The sequence below is a fragment of the Salvelinus sp. IW2-2015 genome, linkage group LG36 (assembly GCF_002910315.2).
Source record: "Salvelinus sp. IW2-2015 linkage group LG36, ASM291031v2, whole genome shotgun sequence".
Lineage (NCBI taxonomy): Eukaryota > Metazoa > Chordata > Actinopteri > Salmoniformes > Salmonidae > Salvelinus > Salvelinus sp. IW2-2015.
The window spans coordinates 6,655,830-6,675,227 of NC_036875.1; the positions used below are offsets into that span (position 1 = coordinate 6,655,830).

Here is a 19,398-nt window from a genome sequence, read left to right on the forward strand (position 1 = left end):
GTTTCAAGAAACAGATACAGCAACACTTCACGGCACAACGCCTCTCCCCTTTTTGGCCTAGATATTTTGTGTGTGTATTGAAATGTAGGCGATGTGTTCCGTTTTTTTAATCGATGTAGTTCTGTCCTTGAGCTGTTCTTGTCTATTAATGTTCAATATTATGCCATGTTTGCTTTTGCAACAGCTAATTGGGATCCTAATAAAATACCAAAACATGGAGGAAGGAGGACGCTCACCCCGGGAGGAAGGAGGACTTTCCCTGCGTTGATGTTTGATGAGCTACTGTACTTGCAATCCGAGTGGATGCATTCGCTTCACTCAGGTCACACAGGGAGAAAGAAGGTACGTGCTCAGGGAGGAAGGAGCAGCATCTTGGATCCTTCCTTACCTGTGTTGATGTGTGGAGAGCTGCTTGCCCCCTTAGCAGCTGCATTGGCATCACTCAGGTCACAAGGAGGAAGGAGGACTTACACCCAGGGAGGAAGGAAGATGTGAGCGCAGGGAGGGAGCAGCATCATRTTGGAGYCTTCCWTACCTGTGTTGATGTGTGGTGAGGTACTTGCACCCTTAGCGGCTGCATTGGCTTCACTCAGGTCACAGGGAGGAAGGAGAACATGTGCCCAGGGAGGAAACAGGATGTCAGCGCACTGAGGAAGCAGCAGGATCTTGGAGCCTTCCTTGCCTGTGTTGATGTGTGGGAAGCTTCCCTGGTGCTATTTTTCCCTGGTTCTACCCACTTCTGGTCCAGTCACCAAGATAAAAATGGCATTTAACTTATTTAAACGTTAAAACAGTGTTACTTCTACATTCTAATTAAAGTGATAAAAATTATGAGTTACACATTTCAAGTTAATCCCATGTCTTATCTTTTCAGGATTCATTCAAAGTGCCGCTGTACTGAACTACGGACCATGAATCTTTCAAAAGGGAATTTTTCCCTCTGAAAAAAAACCTTGGGGGACGAAACAGCTCCTCCTGAGATTCAGGMGMAGACAGTTTGTGTGAGTGCACCAACGTAACAAGGATCCACCTCAGCCTTGTTAGAAAACATTCAGGAATTTGGAAATCCAGCTCTTGGAAATGCTGGCCTTGTGGAGATAATTGTAAAAGACTCTACTACCTGGTTAGAAGGTGGTTCGCCCTATGTCCCCCCCTGGATGTAGAGCATGGTGGGGGGTTAAAGGCCATGCTTAAAGGGAAATTTCACAATTTTATTATATCCAGCACCTCCACAACATCAACATACAGTATGTGAAAATGGTGTGTTTCTATGTTTGTATTAAAAAAAAAAAGTGTTTACAATGACATCGGTGTACATCATGTGATTTTAACCAATTATGTGTCGGCATTGCCTACTAACTGGTTGATGATGTATTTGCAAACACTTATCTTCCTTTATATTTTTTACTACAAAACATAGAAATGTGCTGATGTTTGTTGATGATGGAGCTGGAGATTATGAATATGAYGTTGAAACATTTTTTTTACAGCGCCGGGCCCAAGATTCAAAAAGTCAACCTTTCGGCTACAGGTCCAACTCATTAGCTGRTGGGCTACCTACCGCTCCTAAAATAAATAAATAATAATAATTAAAAAAAATAACAATACTACACAACACAGAGTGAAATCCTGTATTTTCAAGTACTGTGGTAACAGCATCATGTTATGGGCATGCTTGTCACAGGCAGGGACTGGGGAGTTTGTCAGTTGTCTAATMCCAAACTCAGATTATAGCCATAATCATCTTAATATCAAATTATTATTTTGCATGTTAACATACTCACTGTTATTGCACACAGATGGGCTCCATTCAATGGAAATGTTTGCACCTGAACTAATGTATTTGTGGCACACCTTGTTGCTTTTATGTATTTTGTTTTGTTGCTTTTTGTGCTATTTCTCTGTCTGTGTGCTACATGTTGCTTGTCATATGTTGCTCTGCATGTGCTCACTGCTCATTATTTGTCTGTCTTGTTATTGTTTTTAATAACCTGCCCAGGAACTGCGGTTGAAAATTAGCCAGCTGGCTAAAACTGCCACTTCTACTGAAACGTTGATTAATGTGCACTGTCCCTGTAAAAATAAACTCATACTCAATACCAATGCAATCAAGACATCTTTGTTTTTTTATTTGGAAATTATTTTAATTTAAAGCAAACGTGAAACTGGGCAACGGTAGTGAATAATTTCACAAGGCATGAGAAAAGTTGATTATATTGCTTTGGTTCGGGAATTGTTTTAATGTTTACAAACAAGATTTAAACCCCATGCCTGTCTAAACAAAATAACATTGGCATCTACARTTATATAAAGAACACCCGTATCGTATTTAAATTCAAACATAGTATGTGCAAGTTGGGCATTTCGACTTCCAATAAGTAAAAGTAACTATTTTAATAGCAAATGAATTGTGCCTTTGACCTTTGGTGTGAATCACAGCACAATTCAGACCCTGAGAGGAATGAGCATAGAAGTTGATACTGTAGAGACACTGGTTTTGTTTCCTTACAGTACATATATATGAGGTTCGGAGGATTCAAAGTGTCTATATCCACTGCAGTTATCTTTTCATTGAGAACTACACACACACGCTGCACCCATTGATGTGGCTGAGGAGTAAAGGTCTTCCCTCTAGACGGTTTTCTTCAGTCTGGGTAGAGTGAGTTCATACCTGTTGGAGAATGTAAATGGGGAAATTTCAGATCARGAAGGTCCATATTTAGATTTAATGTGATTGACATACACTGAGTATACAAAACATTAAGAATGCCTGCTCTTTCCATGACAGACTGACCAGGTAAATCCAGGTGAAAGCTATGATCCTTTATTGATGTCACTTGTTAAATCCACTTCAATCAGAGTAGATGAAGGGTAGGAGAGAGTTTAAAGAATGATTTTTAAGCCTTGAGACATGGATTGTGTATGTGTGCCATTCAGAGGGTGAAGGGGCAAGYCAAAAGATTTAAGTGCCTTTGAATGGGGTATCTTAGTAGTTGCTAGGTGCACCGGTTTGTGTCAAGAACTGCAACGCTGCTGGGTTTTTCCCATGCTCAACAGTTTCCTGTGTGTATCYAGAATGGCCAAACATCCAGCCAACTGTGGGAAGCATTGAAGTCAACATGGGCCAGCATCCCTGTAGAACGCTTTCAACACATTGTAGATTCCATGCCCCAACGAATTGGCAAACGGGGCGGGGTGCAACTCAATATTAGGAAGGTGTTCCAAATGTTTGGTATACTCAGTGTATATATCTAGCATATTTTTTTATACATTTACTGAATGCACCAACTCCTCTCAATGTACTCTAGGACCAAGAATATTTATTGAAAATATCTTCTGAAGTTCGATAATTGTATGTTCGAAATGGGAAAATAAATCATTTCCTGGAAAGTTTCTGTTTTGGCGATGAGGTTGTCATCAGACAGCGACGACATTTAGAGTTTCTGTAAATTATTAACATTTGTTTTTAGATCTGTTGATAGTGATTGACACCAGAGCTAGTTACTGAAGGTTCAATTGCAGGGACCGAGGACGCACTAATGATAAAGAGAGAATATCCCAGAGAGAATGAGGCAGGTAGCTTAGTACAACTAGTAGGAGTATGTATACAGTCGTGGCCAAAAGTTGAGAATGACACAAATATAAATTTTCACAAAGTCTGCTGCCTCAGTTTGTATGATGGCAATTTGCATACACTCCAGAATGTTATGAAGAGTGATCAGATGAAATTGCAAAGTCCCTCTTTTCCATGCAAATGAATGAATTCCCCCTCCCCCCAAAATTCCACTGCATTTCAGCCCTGCATAAAAAGGACCAGCGACATCATGTCAGTTATTCTCTCGTTAAACAGGTGTGAGTGTTGACGAGGACAAGGCTGTCATGCTGATTGAGTTTGAATAACAGACTGGAAGTTTCAAAAGGAGGGTGGTACTTGGAATCATTGTCTCCCTCTGTCAACCATGGTTACCTGCAAGGAAACACGTGCCGTCATCATTGCTTTGCACAAAAAGGGCTTCACAGGCAAGGATATTGCTGCCAGTAAGATTGCACCTAAATCAACCATTTATCGGATCATCAAGAACTTCAAGGAGAGCGGTTCAATTGTTGTGAAGAAGGCTTCAGGGCGCCCAAGAAAGTCCAGCAAGCGCCAGGACCGTCTCCTAAAGTTGATTCAGCTGCGGGATCGGGGCACCACCAGTACAGAGCTTGCTCAGGAATGGCAGCAGGCAGGTGTGAGTGCATCTGCACGCACAGTGAGGCAAAGACTTTTGGAGGATGGCCTGGTGTCAAGAAGGGCAGCAAAGAAGCCACTTCTCTCCAGGAAAAGCATCAGGGACAAACTGATATTCTGCAAAAGGTACAGGGATTGGAATGCTGAGGATGGACTGGGTAAAGTATTTTCTCTGATGAATCCTCTTTCCGATTGTTGGGGCATCCAGAAAAAGCTTGCCCGTAGAAGACAAGGTGAGCGCTACCATCAGTCCTGTGTCATGCCAACAGTAAGGCATCCTGAGACCATTCGTGTCGGGTTGCTTCTCAGCCAAGGGAGTGGGCTCACTCACAATTTTGCCTAATAACACAGCCATGAATAAAGAATGGTACCAACACATCCTCAGAGAGCAACTTCTCCCAACAATCCAGGAAATTTGGTGACAAACAATGCCCTTTCCAGCATGATGGAGCACCTTGCCCATAAGGCAAAAGTGATAACTAAGTGGCTCGGGGAACAAAACATTGATATTTTGGGTCCATGGCCAGGAAACTCCCCAGACCTTAATCCCATTAAGAACTTGTGGTCAATCCTCAAGAGGCGGGTGGACAAACAAAAACCCACAAATTCTGACAAACTCCAAGCATTGATTATGCAAGAATGGGCTGCCATCAGTCAGGATGTGGCCCAGAAGGTAATTGACAGCATGCCAGGGCGGATTGCTGAGGTCTTGAAAAAGCAGGGTCAACACTGCAKATATTGACWKTTWSKWMKAYRTMKWMSKAAMWGTCAATAAAAGCCTTTGACACTTATGAAATGCTTGTAATTATACTTCAGTATTACATAGTAACATCTGACAAAAATATCTAAAYACACTGAAGCAGCAAACTTTGRGGAAATTAATATTTGTGTCATTCTCAAKWRTTMMSSKCYKSWSTAATATCAAATCATTGTYAAAGATGACTCCCATACGCACAATTTATCTCTGCACATTGARTGTCAATGTTTCGGTTAGTAACCATCAAGACAGTCAACAGAAATGTTGACAATAAACATCAGCAAAGACWGTGTATAGGTCCTGTGGGCATGAGTCATCTTTTATGATGAACTGAACTGTTACYGGCTGTTATTCCCAGAACCACAAGCAAGAGGGACAGCGTGGTATTGTGCATATTTACCTTTACCGACTATGTTCTGGATTCTTTAGCCAGCATATTTAAAAAACATTTTTTTTTCTTAACAACACAAAACATACATATACAAACAACAGCATTGCATGCTGTTTGGGGTTTTAAGCTGGGTTTCTGTACAGCACTTTGTGACATCGGCTGATGTAATAAGGGCTTTATAAATACATTTGATTGATTGAACAGCATACAGACGCACGCACACATACACAACATCAACCCTGCCCAGACCCACCTACCATCCCTCTCCGCCACATGGCCTACAACTGCACAATGTTGTTTCTCTCTGTCGCAGTTGACCTTTCCATCGTGTTAACAATGGAGGATTGGTTGATTTACAGTTAATTATAATTTTTTTCTCCAGAAGATTGACGAGAAAAGTATTGTCCAACCCATGAGGGTATCTTACTGCACCCTCATATGCCATGTCTTGAAATATGCAGACAGATGGATTAAAAGTACATTTACATTGTAATCCTTCTGCCGGCCAACTTTCAAACTCTGCCCATAACTTTTGGACATTATAGCATTCCCAGAAGGCATTATCAACACCCCACACACATTCATTCAATCACAGTTTTAGAAAAAACGATGACATTGTCATGAATGTGGGTCCACCCCTTCCTCTCCGATATTTTTTACTTCCACTTTAATGCTGACCTATCAGGTTACTGGATATACCTCGAAGACTCCAGGTGCTACACTGACTCCTTTAGAAGAGAAGAAGCGRTCAATTGCAGAGCTGTACTTTATAGCACGGAAAATGCTGACCACACCATTYGATGAATAGAGGAGGAGGAAACGGAGACTGCTTATAGAAAAGAAGAGGATGAAGCTCCTGGCTTACCATTCCGTGAAACCTTTTACCAGGTCCATCTGAGAAAGATCTATTTGTACCTGTGGACAAAATGAACAGCAGATCTGTTAATACACGCAACAAGACTTGCCTAGATTTACAAKACACAAGATATCGCAATTTTAAGACACGCTATATGCATAGAGGCCTTTCCTTGAAGGCACTTTAACTGGGAAACCGAACATTATCATTGTACTCAAATTACATACATGAGTAGACTTCTTGACATTCAGTGAAAGCGCGTAACCTCAATTTCCTCAACTATCATCATACATGTTTATAAAATGGAAAAACATTCCTGAGGAAAGTAATGATGGTGTTGGCTGCCATCGCTGCTTTTGCAAGGCAGGACAAACAGATTTTCACGATTTCACTTATACGTCATCAAAACCAATACATTACAGCACGCTTTTGGACTCATTCAGTAGTTTTTACCTGATTAAGAAGAACCCTGTCGGAAAATGTTAACAGCACAATGTATATTCCTAAAACAAATTGAATATGATACGGTTGCTGCTTCCTGTTATGATATATATTTTTTTATAGCCAAGTGGCAAACACTGGTTCAGCATAATCAATATGCTGAAAACCAAGACATACAAATTGCACCCCCCACACACACACACGTAACACTTGTGTTCAGATGTACTAGTTTAGTAAAATACAGTAAATACTAGTTTAGTAAAATACAGTATTTAGTCAAATTCTTATAAAACTGCTCGCACACCAATATTTACCAGGCGGTCACTCTAGACTGGAATTGATTGGCTTGTTCTACTGTAAAAGATAAAGCACGCAAACTAATCACATTAGTCAATCAACACTACAGATAGCTCACACCAGTCCTGACTATTCAACAAAATAAGATTCTTTCTAGCTAATTTCTTTGTTACATGATTTTATAACTAGCAAAGGAGTTGATGTTGAAGGGGCAGTATTTATGAAGTTGGGTGATGATGAAAACTAGAATAGTTCAGCTAGTTTAGGCAGGGAAAACAAGCTTGGGACAGGATATTGCTGGGCGCACATGCGCACTAGGGTAATTCAGGACACAGATTGTAGTTTTTATGCCCTGATATCAGGAGCTGGCAGCAAAAAGTTTGATTAYACAATTCAGACCCTGAAATGAATACATCAGAWWACAAATATTTAAGGAGAGTGAATCGATATACAATCCCGAAAATCAGCTGTAACTGTCAATAGTAAAACGAAGCATAAAACGATGTTTGAGAACCTGAATCCTGAAAACATATGGTGAATTCGCTTCTGGACACGGTAGACTCCTCCTCCTCACCACTCTATAGTGACAGGAGTTGGCTCTAATGTGAGCGATAGTTTGACCCTCAAATCCATGTGTGGTATTGAGGCCAGAGACGTTTGTATTTTTTCTTGCCACCGTGGTCTGGAAATGACAGAGTTCTAAATTCTGCCACCGACAAGTGCATATGACACTGGGACTAAACCAAAGATATTGATCTGTTTTAATTAACCTCTACAGGATTGGTGGGTCCCCCTCGGAATAGTTGAGCTGACGTAGGCTAATGCAATTAGCATGAGGATGTAAGTAACAAGAACATTTTAGGAGAGTGCACAGTTATGAATTAGAAAAGTTATTAATAAACCAATTAGGCACATTTGGGCAGTCTTGATACAACATTTTGAACATAAATGCAATGGTTCATTGGATCAGTCTAAAACTTTGCACACACACACTGATGCCATCTAGTGGCAAATATCTAAATTGCACCTTGGCTGGAATAATACATTATGGCCTTTCTCTTCCATTTCAAAAATGAAAAAAAAAAKCTACAAAAACAAACGCATGGTTTTTTCTTTGTATTATATTTTACTAGATGTAATGTGTATATTCTGCTACATTCATTTCACATTTCCACAAACTTCAAAGTGTTTCCTTCCAAATGGTAACAAGAATAGACATATCCTTGCTTCAGGTCCTGAGCTACAGGCAGTTAGATTTGGGTATGTCATTTCAGGCTAAATTAATTTTTTTAAAGGGTCCGATCCTTAAGCAATCGATTTTGTGTAAACTTGATGACTATAAACTTTTATACTATCATCATCAATCTGAGGTAAAAGGGATGTGTATTTCTTGTAAATAGTGTGTGGTGAAAACGTTAGTCTGTGTAATGTAGCAAAACATTCTTTCCGGCATAGGGGAATTAGCATAATATGAAATAATTCAATGTCAAAATAATTCTATATTTTGATTTAGGATGATAGTGAATGAAGCACACTCACATATTTTTTTTACAACAATTACATATATCTATTCCTAATTTAATAATGGAAAAACTTAAAAAATGCTTCTAAACACAGATTAGACTAAACTCTAGACTAGAGCTTCCATAGTGACTGTGCAGCAGCCTAAACCTTTGACATCCCTACTATTGCTACCTACCATTCCAATTTCCTTCCTCTCCCGTGTGTGGAACATCCGGTTGTTTTTGACCGCCACGTCCAGCTTCCTAGTCCCCGCTTCCTCTAGGGACATGTCAAACTCAAACCTGAGAGATGTAGAAACAACATGTTTGTCAGAGACTCGCATTCAGAAGGGTGCCCTGAAGGCATTTCTTAAATTGACAGAGTTTAGATGGAATTGGCCTTATGGACTAGCCTGGAATCCAAACTCATATGCGGTTTCACTATGCTCAGAGTATCAGCTTGGATTCCAGGCTACCTATGGACACAAAAACGAATGCCCTCTGGTGGTCAAAGGAGGTAAGGCCCTTACTTCTCATTGAAGACAGGAGTCACCGTCTTCTTCTTCACCTGTGTTCTCATGCGATGCTTCCAGGACTGGTCGGGGAGGAGGTAAAGGCGGACGTAAGCATCTGAGCCGTCCTTGCTGCAGGCGAACAGGTTCCTGTGGAGTAAAGAGCAAAGATGGTAAGGCTTGGGTGAGAAGGACCTAGCAGAGTATGGCTCTATATGAAGGAACCAAGTGAAGAGAAGGACGTAGGGCAGAGAACACGTTCTATTCTGAATGTCTGCTCATCCTCAGGAGTGCCATTCTAAACAATGTTAAGAGTTTTCAATTGTATTACAGAGTAAAGATCATAACACGTTTACACAATGGACTGGGTGCTAACGGTGATTTGGAAATACATGTCCATATGAGTGTACAGCATGTCAGTATGTTTGTATCCATCAAGATATGAGATGAGTGAATAAGTGAACTGTCTGATTGTGTGTGTGTGTGTGTGTGTGTGTGTGTGTGTGTGTGTGTAGGGCCATGTACAGACCTTTGGAGGGGCAGGTGGTTAAAGTGAAAAAAAGTTTGTTCTGCTACTGACATCTGCATTGTAGGCCTTTTTAAAAACAGTCCAATTGAATCCTTCCCTGTCTGTGACCGTGAAAGACGACATAAAATTCAAAAAGTAACCAGTGTGCCACTACTCATACTAGCGCTAGGCGCCGGTAGCTTCTGCTTGTGCAGCAGCAGGACAAGTGCAGTGTGCACGCGCGCAGAGGAGCCAGAGTTTTTCAAGATATATATATTTTTTATCTAGTTTTGAGGGGCAATTAATTACAGAACAGGAGAGAAAAGAGACTAAAAGAAAAATAATGTATGAATTTAAAAAAAATACTACCAATCTGAAAAGGCACTTTCCTCATAGGAGTGCAAAAGGTCAGATGCTCAGAAACCCCTAGAACCTTATCTGTGCACGTGCCTGTGTTTGTGTTTGTGTAATGTGATAAAGACAGTACACAGATAGAGTGGGGATGTGTGGCATGATAGTAGGTTTCCCAGGCACAGTACCTGCAGGAGTTGACCAGGATGATGAGACGGCTCCTCAGGGTGACATAGCGCACTGTCAGCTGTATCTCCCCAAAGGTCCCCTGGTGGTTCATGATGTAGCTGGAGTCAGTGTTAAAGGGACATTACACATCAAAATCACATTTTGCCAGATGTTTTCAAACCTCAAAAGTAGTCTTATGTCAAGATCCCAGGCCATCTGTTTTGCAGCAATATCCCACATTCTACAATGAATGGAAGAGATAAGCACCATGTAATTTCCAGTGCTCATCTTTTCCATTCATTTGGACTGCTTCTGTACAAAGTAAGGACCCAAGTCTCAACAATATGTTTGAGTTAGTCTACACCAGATGAGAAACTGTCTAGAATAAAACAAGAACAGATGAGGTGTGACTCTAAAATGGCAATACTTTATATTTAGTGTACAAAGTCAGGACTCATCACATAGCTGGTAAATTTCGTAAGAAATATACGAACTCACAGCACTGAATATAAAAACAAACAGTATACACAAATAGGACTGTTTGAATCTTGAGCCATTTATTTCAATATTATATGTAACTACCAACCAATGACCCCAACTGTGGTGCATTCATTAGTGCGCACCATAGCAAAGTATAGAAAAACATTTTGCAACGATAACCAATATTTTTAATGTTAATCCCTTTCRGTTTCGGCCCATTTGGTTCCTAATGAACTGTTGATAGTAAGTTAGTGACTCACTCAGGATAGGGGGCTCCTTCAGTCAGGTCAAAACGGGATGAGGCGATGGAGTTGTCCGACAGAAGGCTTTGGGAGTCGAAGCGCCGAATGTGTGCTGGGGTGGAAGGGACTGTCTTCTGGCCGTCGGCGGCCAGTAAAGACCCGTGGCGGTCGCGCACGTAATCTCCATGGAACCCATTGGTGGAACTGTCCAGAGCTGCAGCAGTAGGGGTGGCGTAAGAGGAGGTGGACGGGGAGAGAGTAGGAGATGTGGTGGGTGGGTTTTGTAAGGACTGGGGCTGAGGATGAGGTGGAGGATTGAGAATGACTTTTGGTTCTGGTTTCTCCAGGGTCAGGATCTGTGTTTGAATAGAGGGTAGGGACAACGTCAAGGACACTAATAGGCAGACACAGTACAAATACGGCCATTCGTCACTTACAGCTAGATAGTGTACAGCTTGCAATAGCCCTGTCATATTAGCACATCTCTCGTCAACCACTGTTAAAGCTGAAATCCACATAAGGTGAAACAGCACCACTGTTCACCGCAGCACATACATTATTGTTTGTTGATGAAAAAGAGGAGGATCATCCAGCATCGTGGTAAAAAATAAATAAATGCAGTACATACTCTGCTTTGCTAGCACGCATGCAATGATGTCCGAGGCACACAAAAAACACCCAAAAAATGTGCTTGTTGTTTCAAGTAACTTCTTTGTTGTAATTTCGCAAACGGACGTGGCAGTCAAATTTAGCCCAATCCCTATAATTTGAACCAAAGAATAAAAAGTTWATCTGCAAGAGAAGTGAAGCTCAAACAAGTCCAAATAATAATTGCAGACCACAATATCCACCTGACGCCCAACCCAACTTGACACAAATCAAAGACACTGGTCTGAGAACAGATTTCCATACATCACACCCAACCATTCCATGTGAGACTATAGGGCAATCCAGTCTAAGCCTGCAACACGGATCCAGTCTCACCTCACATTTCGTCCCATTTACCAAACCCCTGAAGCAGAACACTGATATGTGAGCAGTTCTCCCTCACCCTAAGAGTGGCCTTCATCTTGATCTGGCTGTTGGCCCCAGAGCGCTCCAGCAGGAAGCGCTGATCCAAGGTCATATCTGATGTGTTGAGGAGCCGGCTGAGGGGCACATTGAGTGTGCCTAGTAACGTCTTCTTATCGTGCTCTTTGACCTGTATAGAAATATAATTATACGTTTGTCATTGTATTTTTATGGCCGTAAGACACAGTGGCACTCTCACACACAGAAACAAAGGTTCAAATCCCATTCCATGTGTTTTCAATTGAATGCCTATAGAGTATCTAATGGGTTAGGACCCAGATTGCAGTTCCTATGGCTTCCACTAGATGCCAACAGTCTTCAGACATTGTTTCAGGATTGTTTTCTGAAAAATGAAGAAGAATGAGACCTTTGTCAGTGGACTGTAGAATCATGCAGTGCTGGTTTGCATGCGTGACCGAGTGTGCGCCCTTCGTTGTTTTCCCTTTCTATTGAATAAGCTATTGTCCGGTTGAAATATTCTAGATTATTTAGACAATTGACAACCTGACGATTATTTATAAACATCGTTTGACATGTTTCGACGAACTTTACCGGTACTATTAGGATGTATTCGTCTGCATGTTTTGACTGCCTTTGAGCCAGTGGATTACTGAACAAAACGTGCCAACAAAACTGAGTTTTTGGGACATAAAGAGGGACTTTATCGAACAAAACAAACGTTTATTGTGTAGCTGGGACTCTTGTGACTGCAACCATATGAAGATCTTCAAAGGTAAGTGATTAATTTTATCGCTATTTCTGACATTTGTAATTCCTTTACTTGGTTGTAAAATGTTTGTATGCTTTTGTAAGCGGGGCGCTGTCCTCAGATAATCGCATGGTATGCTTTCGCCGTAAAGCCTTTTTGAAATCTGACAAAGCGGCTGGATTAACAAGAAGGTAATCTTTAAGCCGATGTATAACACTTGTATTTCTTATTTATGACTATTTCTGTATTTTGAATTTGGCGCTGTGCAATTTCACCGGATGTTGTCGAGGTGGGTCGCTAGRGGAGCGCATGTGCCAGAAAGGTTAACAAGTCACGTAATAAGTTACATGGACTTACTCTGTGTGCAATAATCGTGCTTGAAATGATTTTTGAATGACTACCTCATCTCTGTACCCCACACATATAATTATCTTTAAGGTCCCTCAGTCAAACAGTGAATTTCAAACTGATTCAACCACAAAGACCAGGGATGTTTTCATACCTCGCAAAGAAGGGCACATATTGGTAGATGGGTTAAAAACAAACAACAAAAACAGACATTGAATATCCCTTTGAGCATGGTGAAGTTATTTCACTTTGGACYGTGTTTTGGGGATATAAAGAATTAATGGAATGGAGGTAAGCACAGGCACAATCCTAGATAAAAACCTTGTTCAGTCTGCTTTCCACCAGACACTGGGAGAGGAATTCACCTTGCAGCAGGACAATAACCGAAAACACAAGGCCAAATCTACATTGTTGTTGCTTACCAAGAAGACAGTGAATGTTCGAGTTACATTTTTGACGTAAATCTGCTTGAAAATCTCCGGCAAGACCTGAAAATGGCTGTTCAGCAATGATTAACAACCAATTTGAAAGAGCTTGACAAATTTTGAAAATAATAACATGTTGAATAATCTAGGTATGCAAAGCTCTTAGAAATTTTGCTAGAGACTCACAGCTGTAATAACTGCCAAAAATGTATTCTAACATGTATTGACTCAGGGGGTTGAATACTTATCTAATCAAGATATCTTAGCGTTTAATTTTTCATAAATATTTTACAAAAGCTAGAATTTTGAGTATTTTGAGCAGATCGTTGACAAAAAAATGACAAATCTATTTTTAATCCCACCATGTAACAACAAAAATGTGTAAAAAGTAAAGTAGTCTGTCTACCCAGACCTTGGCCAAAAATAGTTGTGTTTTGTAGGTTATTTGAAAGTAGTCCAATTTAAGATGGTCAACTAAAGGCAATTATTTCCTTTGATATTAAATAACTAATTGTATTTTAATGAAGGACAATTATTTGGAAAAAAAAGATACAATTTAAAAAAAATATTCCATAAACATTTGAAGAACCAAAACTAAACCAGTGAGTTTAATTACTCAAAAATATATAATTAAGCCATGGTTTGGAGGGCTTTCAGATCTTAGTAAATAAAAGATTGTCTGGAACCACTTTTGCAGATTCAAAACATCTAACAAACACATTTTCAGAATGAATTAAACCAATTTATAAAGTTAACAGTAACACTTTACATTAAATACACACGATGGAAGTTTAGTTGCTTATCGTTTAAGTTGATGATTAGTATCATTTAGTGGAACAAGACAGTTCATATTCCTCGTTTAATAGAAAAATAAAAGCTCAACTCCATTGCAATGGAATTTAAATACACAACTTATCTAACAATGTTAATAAAATGTTACTCAAGTTATTACATTGTTAATCGAGAGGCATAAGTGTCACTTGTAAACAAAATATGAACATTAAGTATCCAAGTAAGGAAATATCCAAACTTGCCTTGTTGAAATCGACGACAGCCAAGGTACATGTGGAAAATAATGTTAATTTGTATTCTGAATAAACTATCCCTTTAAAATTGGTACGTTTGTTTGAAACAAAACAACACTTTATCTGTACGTATGTGTAGTTCAAGGAGTAAATCGCATTGGTTGGTTTGCTAATCTACTAGTTTAACTAATCTTAGTTGAAGGTGGACAATCCAAATGTTTCCGAAAAGTTGTCACTTTGTGCGATCTGTATTCAGATATTTGTAGTCACCTCTAAATGGTAGTAAACTTTTTTCACTATTTACAAAGCATATTTGATACTATAGTTATCCCAGGTCTGCTGTCTACAGTAGTAAAACAGAGAAATGTAGTAAAACCCCCCAAAATAGTAGTAGAAAAATAGAGTAGACCTGAAATCATAAAAACAAAAAATGTAATAAAAAAAAAAAAGACTACAGACTTCCCCATTATATGACATGATCAGGTCCATGTGTGCACTGACTCCTACCCGTGTGAAGGTTTCTTCCTTACTTATTCATGAGGGTTGTATACCTGAATATTCAGTCGCTGGTTTGTTATGCTGTGCACAAAGAAGGTAAAGCACTCCTCCCACACAGGGTCTTTGGATGCAAACACCACCTATAGGAGGGAGAGGGGGATGACAATAAAGAGGGTGCACAATGGAGCCCTTTTCTCAATTGGATTTCCTRGACTCCTCATGTCCTCRTCCCCGTCCTCTRCGTGCCTCTTTTTGAAAACATCAGAGYGAAGCGAGGAAATGTGGAAACAAATGCGTTTGTAAGAAATTACTGTCTCTCCTCTAGTGTGTCATCAGGCAAATTACGTTTACAGGAGTGGAATCCCAAAATACACTGAGAGTACAAAACGTGTTCTTTCCGTGACACCTMTTGACACCTGTTATTTCCATGACATATCTTTCAGCTGGATTCATCTGGTCTGTCTATGATCCCTTATTGATGTCACCTGTTAAATCCACCTAAATAAGTGTCGATGAAGGGGAGGAGACAGGTTAAAGAAGGATTTTTAAGCATTGAGACAATTGAGACATGGATTGTATATGTGTGCCATTCAGAGGGTGAATGGCAAGACAAAATATTTAAGTGCCTTTGAACGGGGAATAGTAGTAGATGCCAGGCACACCGGTTTGAGTGTCAAGTACTGCAACGACTGCTGGGTTTTTCACGCTCAACAGTTTCCTGTGTGTATCAAGAATGTTCCACCACCCAAAAGACATCCAGTCAACTTGATACAACTGAAGCATTGGAGGAAACATGGGCCAGCTACCCAGTGGAACGATTTCAAAACCTGTTCTGAAGGCAAAAAGGAGTGCAACTTAATATTAGGAAGGTGTTCCTAATGTTTTGTACACTCAGTGTACATGTGTGAAGTGGTCAAATTAAATGTAACTAGCTGCACTATACATTTTACAGATAAAAGGATAAGTAATGTATTGCTTTTTTAAGATGTGTAAGGTTTTCTCCTCTGAGAAAACAGCTGTTTCAAAGGGGGTGTGGCTGATTTCAAAACTCTTCCGTGGTAGGACACACCTTAACATCCTTTGCCGGAGGAGGCAAACAAGGAGAAGAGGAAACTCCTCATTTCACCTATTAAAGAATTGAAACTCCTACATATGGTGACCACTTATTGGTTTCCGGGTCACGGAGGAGAGGAGGAGTTGAGGAGAGAACTGATTTTTTCCCCTATTGATAAAAAGTCAAAGAAAACACCTGTTACAAAATTGCAAAATTCCAGTAAGTTTTAAAGAATTCCACGTTTTCCCAGAAAACCCAGGTCTGAAGATTCCTGGAATCGGGATAGGAGAAGCAGGAAATTCTGAGTCCTTCAAATCAGGATTTCAGGGATTTTAGGTGCCCTACCTGTAAGATACAAGTAACTGCCAAAATAAACAACACACGAACATAAATTGTCTTAATAGGGTGTTGGACCACCATGAGCAAGAACTTCTTAAATGCACCTTGGCATATATTCTACAAGTGTCTGGAACTCTATTGGAGGGATGCAACACCATTCTTRCTCGAGAAATTCCATCATTTTGTTGATGGTGGTGGAAAACGCTGTCTCAGGCACRGCRCCGGAATCTCAAATAGGTTGAGATCTGGTGACTGACACAGCCATGACATATGGTTTACATCGTTTTCATGCTCTTCAAATCATTCAGAGACCACTCATGGCATGTGGATTGTCATCCTATGGGGGCATAGGCATGGTAGCCAAGCATTTTTATACATGACCCTAAGCATGATGGGATGTCAATTGCTTAATTAACTCAGGAACCACACCTGTGTGGAAGCACCTGCTTTCAATATATACTTTGTGTCCCTCATTTGCTAAAGTATTTCCATTATTTTGGCAGTTACCTGTATATAGAATGGTTAACGGCAGATACAGTATGTTGAATGATGCAATGGACAAAAAACGTATTAGTGGGGGATATACTATATTTAATTAATAGAAGTCACATCCACCTGGCATGACTATCCCTACAATGCAGCAGCATACAGTATTAACATACCTTGCTTTTCTGATTCTGTTCATCAATGGAGAACTCCACATAAGAGTTTGGATTGTTGGGTCTCCTTGTGATCTATAGATTAAAAGAACATTAACATTGATATAAAAGAGGCTCAGCTATGAGTGTGTCAGAGTGAGTAAGTGCATGCGTCAGTGTGTGTGTGTGTGTACAGTGAGCTCCAAAAGTATTTATTGGTATGGTTCTGTACTCTAGCACTTTGGAATCGAAATGATACAATGAGGTTAAAGTGCATTTGCTGTAAATTTTGGTTGTGTTTCAGATTATTTTGTGCCCAATAGAWTTGAATGGTAAATAATGAAATTTTATCAGTTTAATTGTAAATTATAATATATTTCTAAATCAGTGGAGGACAGCTCATAATAATGGCTAGAACAGAGCAAATGGAATGGCAACAAACACATGGAAACCATGCATTTGACGTATTTGATACCATTCCACTGATTCCGCTCCAGCCATTACAACGGGACCGTCCTCCCCAATTAAGGTGCTATATCAACCTCCTGTGTTCTAAACACTTCTAAATTAATGTGGATGCTACCATAATTACAGATAATCCTGAATGAATTATGAATAAATTATGAGTGAGAAAGTTAGACGCACAAATATCATACCCCCAAGACATGCTAACCTCTCACCATTATAATAACAGGGGCTGTTAGCATTTTTTGGGGGATATGAATCATTATTCACGATTCATTCAGGATTATCCGTAATCATGGTAGCATCCACATGAATGTAGAAGTGTTTAGAAACATATTCTATTCTTATTTACAATAAAAGTGACTCCAAAATAACACAATATATTATTTACCATTCTATTGGACACAAAATAATAACTTTTGACTACTTTTATAGTGTACAGTATAAGTGAATTTGTCCCAATACTTTTGGTCCCCTAAAATGGAGGGGACTATGTATAAAAAGTGCTGTDATTTTTAAATACCCTCAAATGAAACCTGACAGTCTGCACTTTAACCTCAGTCATTGTATKATTTCAAATCCAAAGTGCTGGAGTACAGAGCCAAAACACTGTCCCAATACTTTCAGACCTCACTGTATTTTTAAATTAACTTGCATAATATTCACTTCATTACTTAGAACCTGTACTTGTCCAACTCCAAAATCAGAGATTTCAATGTCAGGAACACTCAGCGGAAAAACAAGAAATTTCACAAAAGATTAGGTAAACAAGCTTCAGCCAGGTCTGACATGTCTGGTTTATGAGTGGCGGAGCGCTCTGGAATGTTCTAGTTTGCCTGCAGGCAGCTCCCATATAGGTTGCCTTGAGTCTGCATTCCACTCACATGAGAATAATATGAGCTAGGCTCACGTGAGCAAACAGAGGAATGCATCAGCTCATAAGAGAACGGGTGCTCTCTGTGTATATACACACACACACTAGCTGCTAGCACACTACATGACCTAGAGAGGGGAGCCTATAGTGTTAGCAGACTTCAGAGAGGGAAATGTCAATACTTCTTTAACAAGGGGATCTACACTATACTGTATAAAAAGGACACTAATGCACAAACATAGATCAAATATTAGAAACTGTGCTACACCTGGCAGCTTGTTAATGTGTGCATGCTTTCGAGAGAGAGCAGCTCTAGACTAATCGTCACAACATACAGACAGTGGAGATTGTCCTCTGACTAACCAACCTTCAGAGAAAGTTCTGCATTACCACAGGTCAAAGACAGAACTCGCTGCCTACGGTCCAGAAAGGGACCTTACTTATGCAAAAGGCATTTCCCCGAAGAGTGACATCAGAAAAACTGAAGATTCTCACAGCAGTGTCACAGAGTGACCAGGAGGGGGAGCAGAGGAGGGGAAGCAGAATCAAAAAGATCAAGTCAGGGCAGACAAAGCAGGTATGGGAATGAATACAACAGGTCACACCCATATGGACCTGCCTTCTCCAGAAAAACAGGAAACACTAGTGCATTACCAGGTACTGTGCACAACGGAAACCGTTTACTCCAAAAAAGAAAAGAGTTTGTTGGACAAATTCAGGTAGGTCCCTCCCTGTTTTGTTTCCGTTTGCTGCTGTTGGCTTCCATTTGGTTTCTAGTGAACACAACCCTGGAGTACCAGTAGCAGGAAATTCAACTCTGCCTAAGTCATATTCATGAGGCACCAAATGGAAAACAGACTGAAACAGGGAGGGACTACCTGTCCAATAAGAAACTAAACATTTCCAATGCAAAATGATTCAACATGATGTCCTTTATGTGCCCTACTAAATACGACCCATGCATGTAGTCAATCTTACCTTGGCATCTTTGGCGTGCTTCCCATCCTTTTTAAAGTGGCTGAACTCACTGTGGTCTTTCTGTGGTAGGCAAATTAATGAATATTAATAGTATACAATAGATATTTCAGATAGAAAAACCAAATACTGGCATATGTCTGCAATAAAGTAGAATGAAGAGCATGACAAATAATGTAGTGCATGTATCAAAATAACACATTAAGGGCTCTATTTTCAGCTGGCGTTAAGCAGTTGTCAA

At 40.0% G+C, this 19,398-nt stretch overlaps 1 protein-coding gene across 1 annotated transcript in view; it reads right to left on the bottom strand.

The window, feature by feature from the left end:
- Positions 1–2,103: 2,103 nt before the first annotated feature.
- The window catches only part of esyt3 (extended synaptotagmin-like protein 3), a 29,805-nt gene continuing 12,510 nt past the window's right edge, over positions 2,104–19,398 (bottom strand). Inside the window, exons 14-24 of the mRNA XM_023981337.2 lie at positions 19,161–19,220; positions 16,868–16,939; positions 14,866–14,952; positions 11,788–11,937; positions 10,755–11,092; positions 10,035–10,133; positions 9,006–9,137; positions 8,673–8,778; positions 6,245–6,294; positions 2,565–2,671; positions 2,104–2,471 (exon numbers count right to left, since the gene is read on the bottom strand). Coding sequence (XP_023837105.1) covers positions 2,632–2,671; positions 6,245–6,294; positions 8,673–8,778; positions 9,006–9,137; positions 10,035–10,133; positions 10,755–11,092; positions 11,788–11,937; positions 14,866–14,952; positions 16,868–16,939; positions 19,161–19,220 — 1,134 coding nt within the window. The 3' untranslated portion in view covers positions 2,104–2,471; positions 2,565–2,631. The remainder of the gene's footprint in view (positions 2,472–2,564; positions 2,672–6,244; positions 6,295–8,672; positions 8,779–9,005; positions 9,138–10,034; positions 10,134–10,754; positions 11,093–11,787; positions 11,938–14,865; positions 14,953–16,867; positions 16,940–19,160; positions 19,221–19,398) is intronic.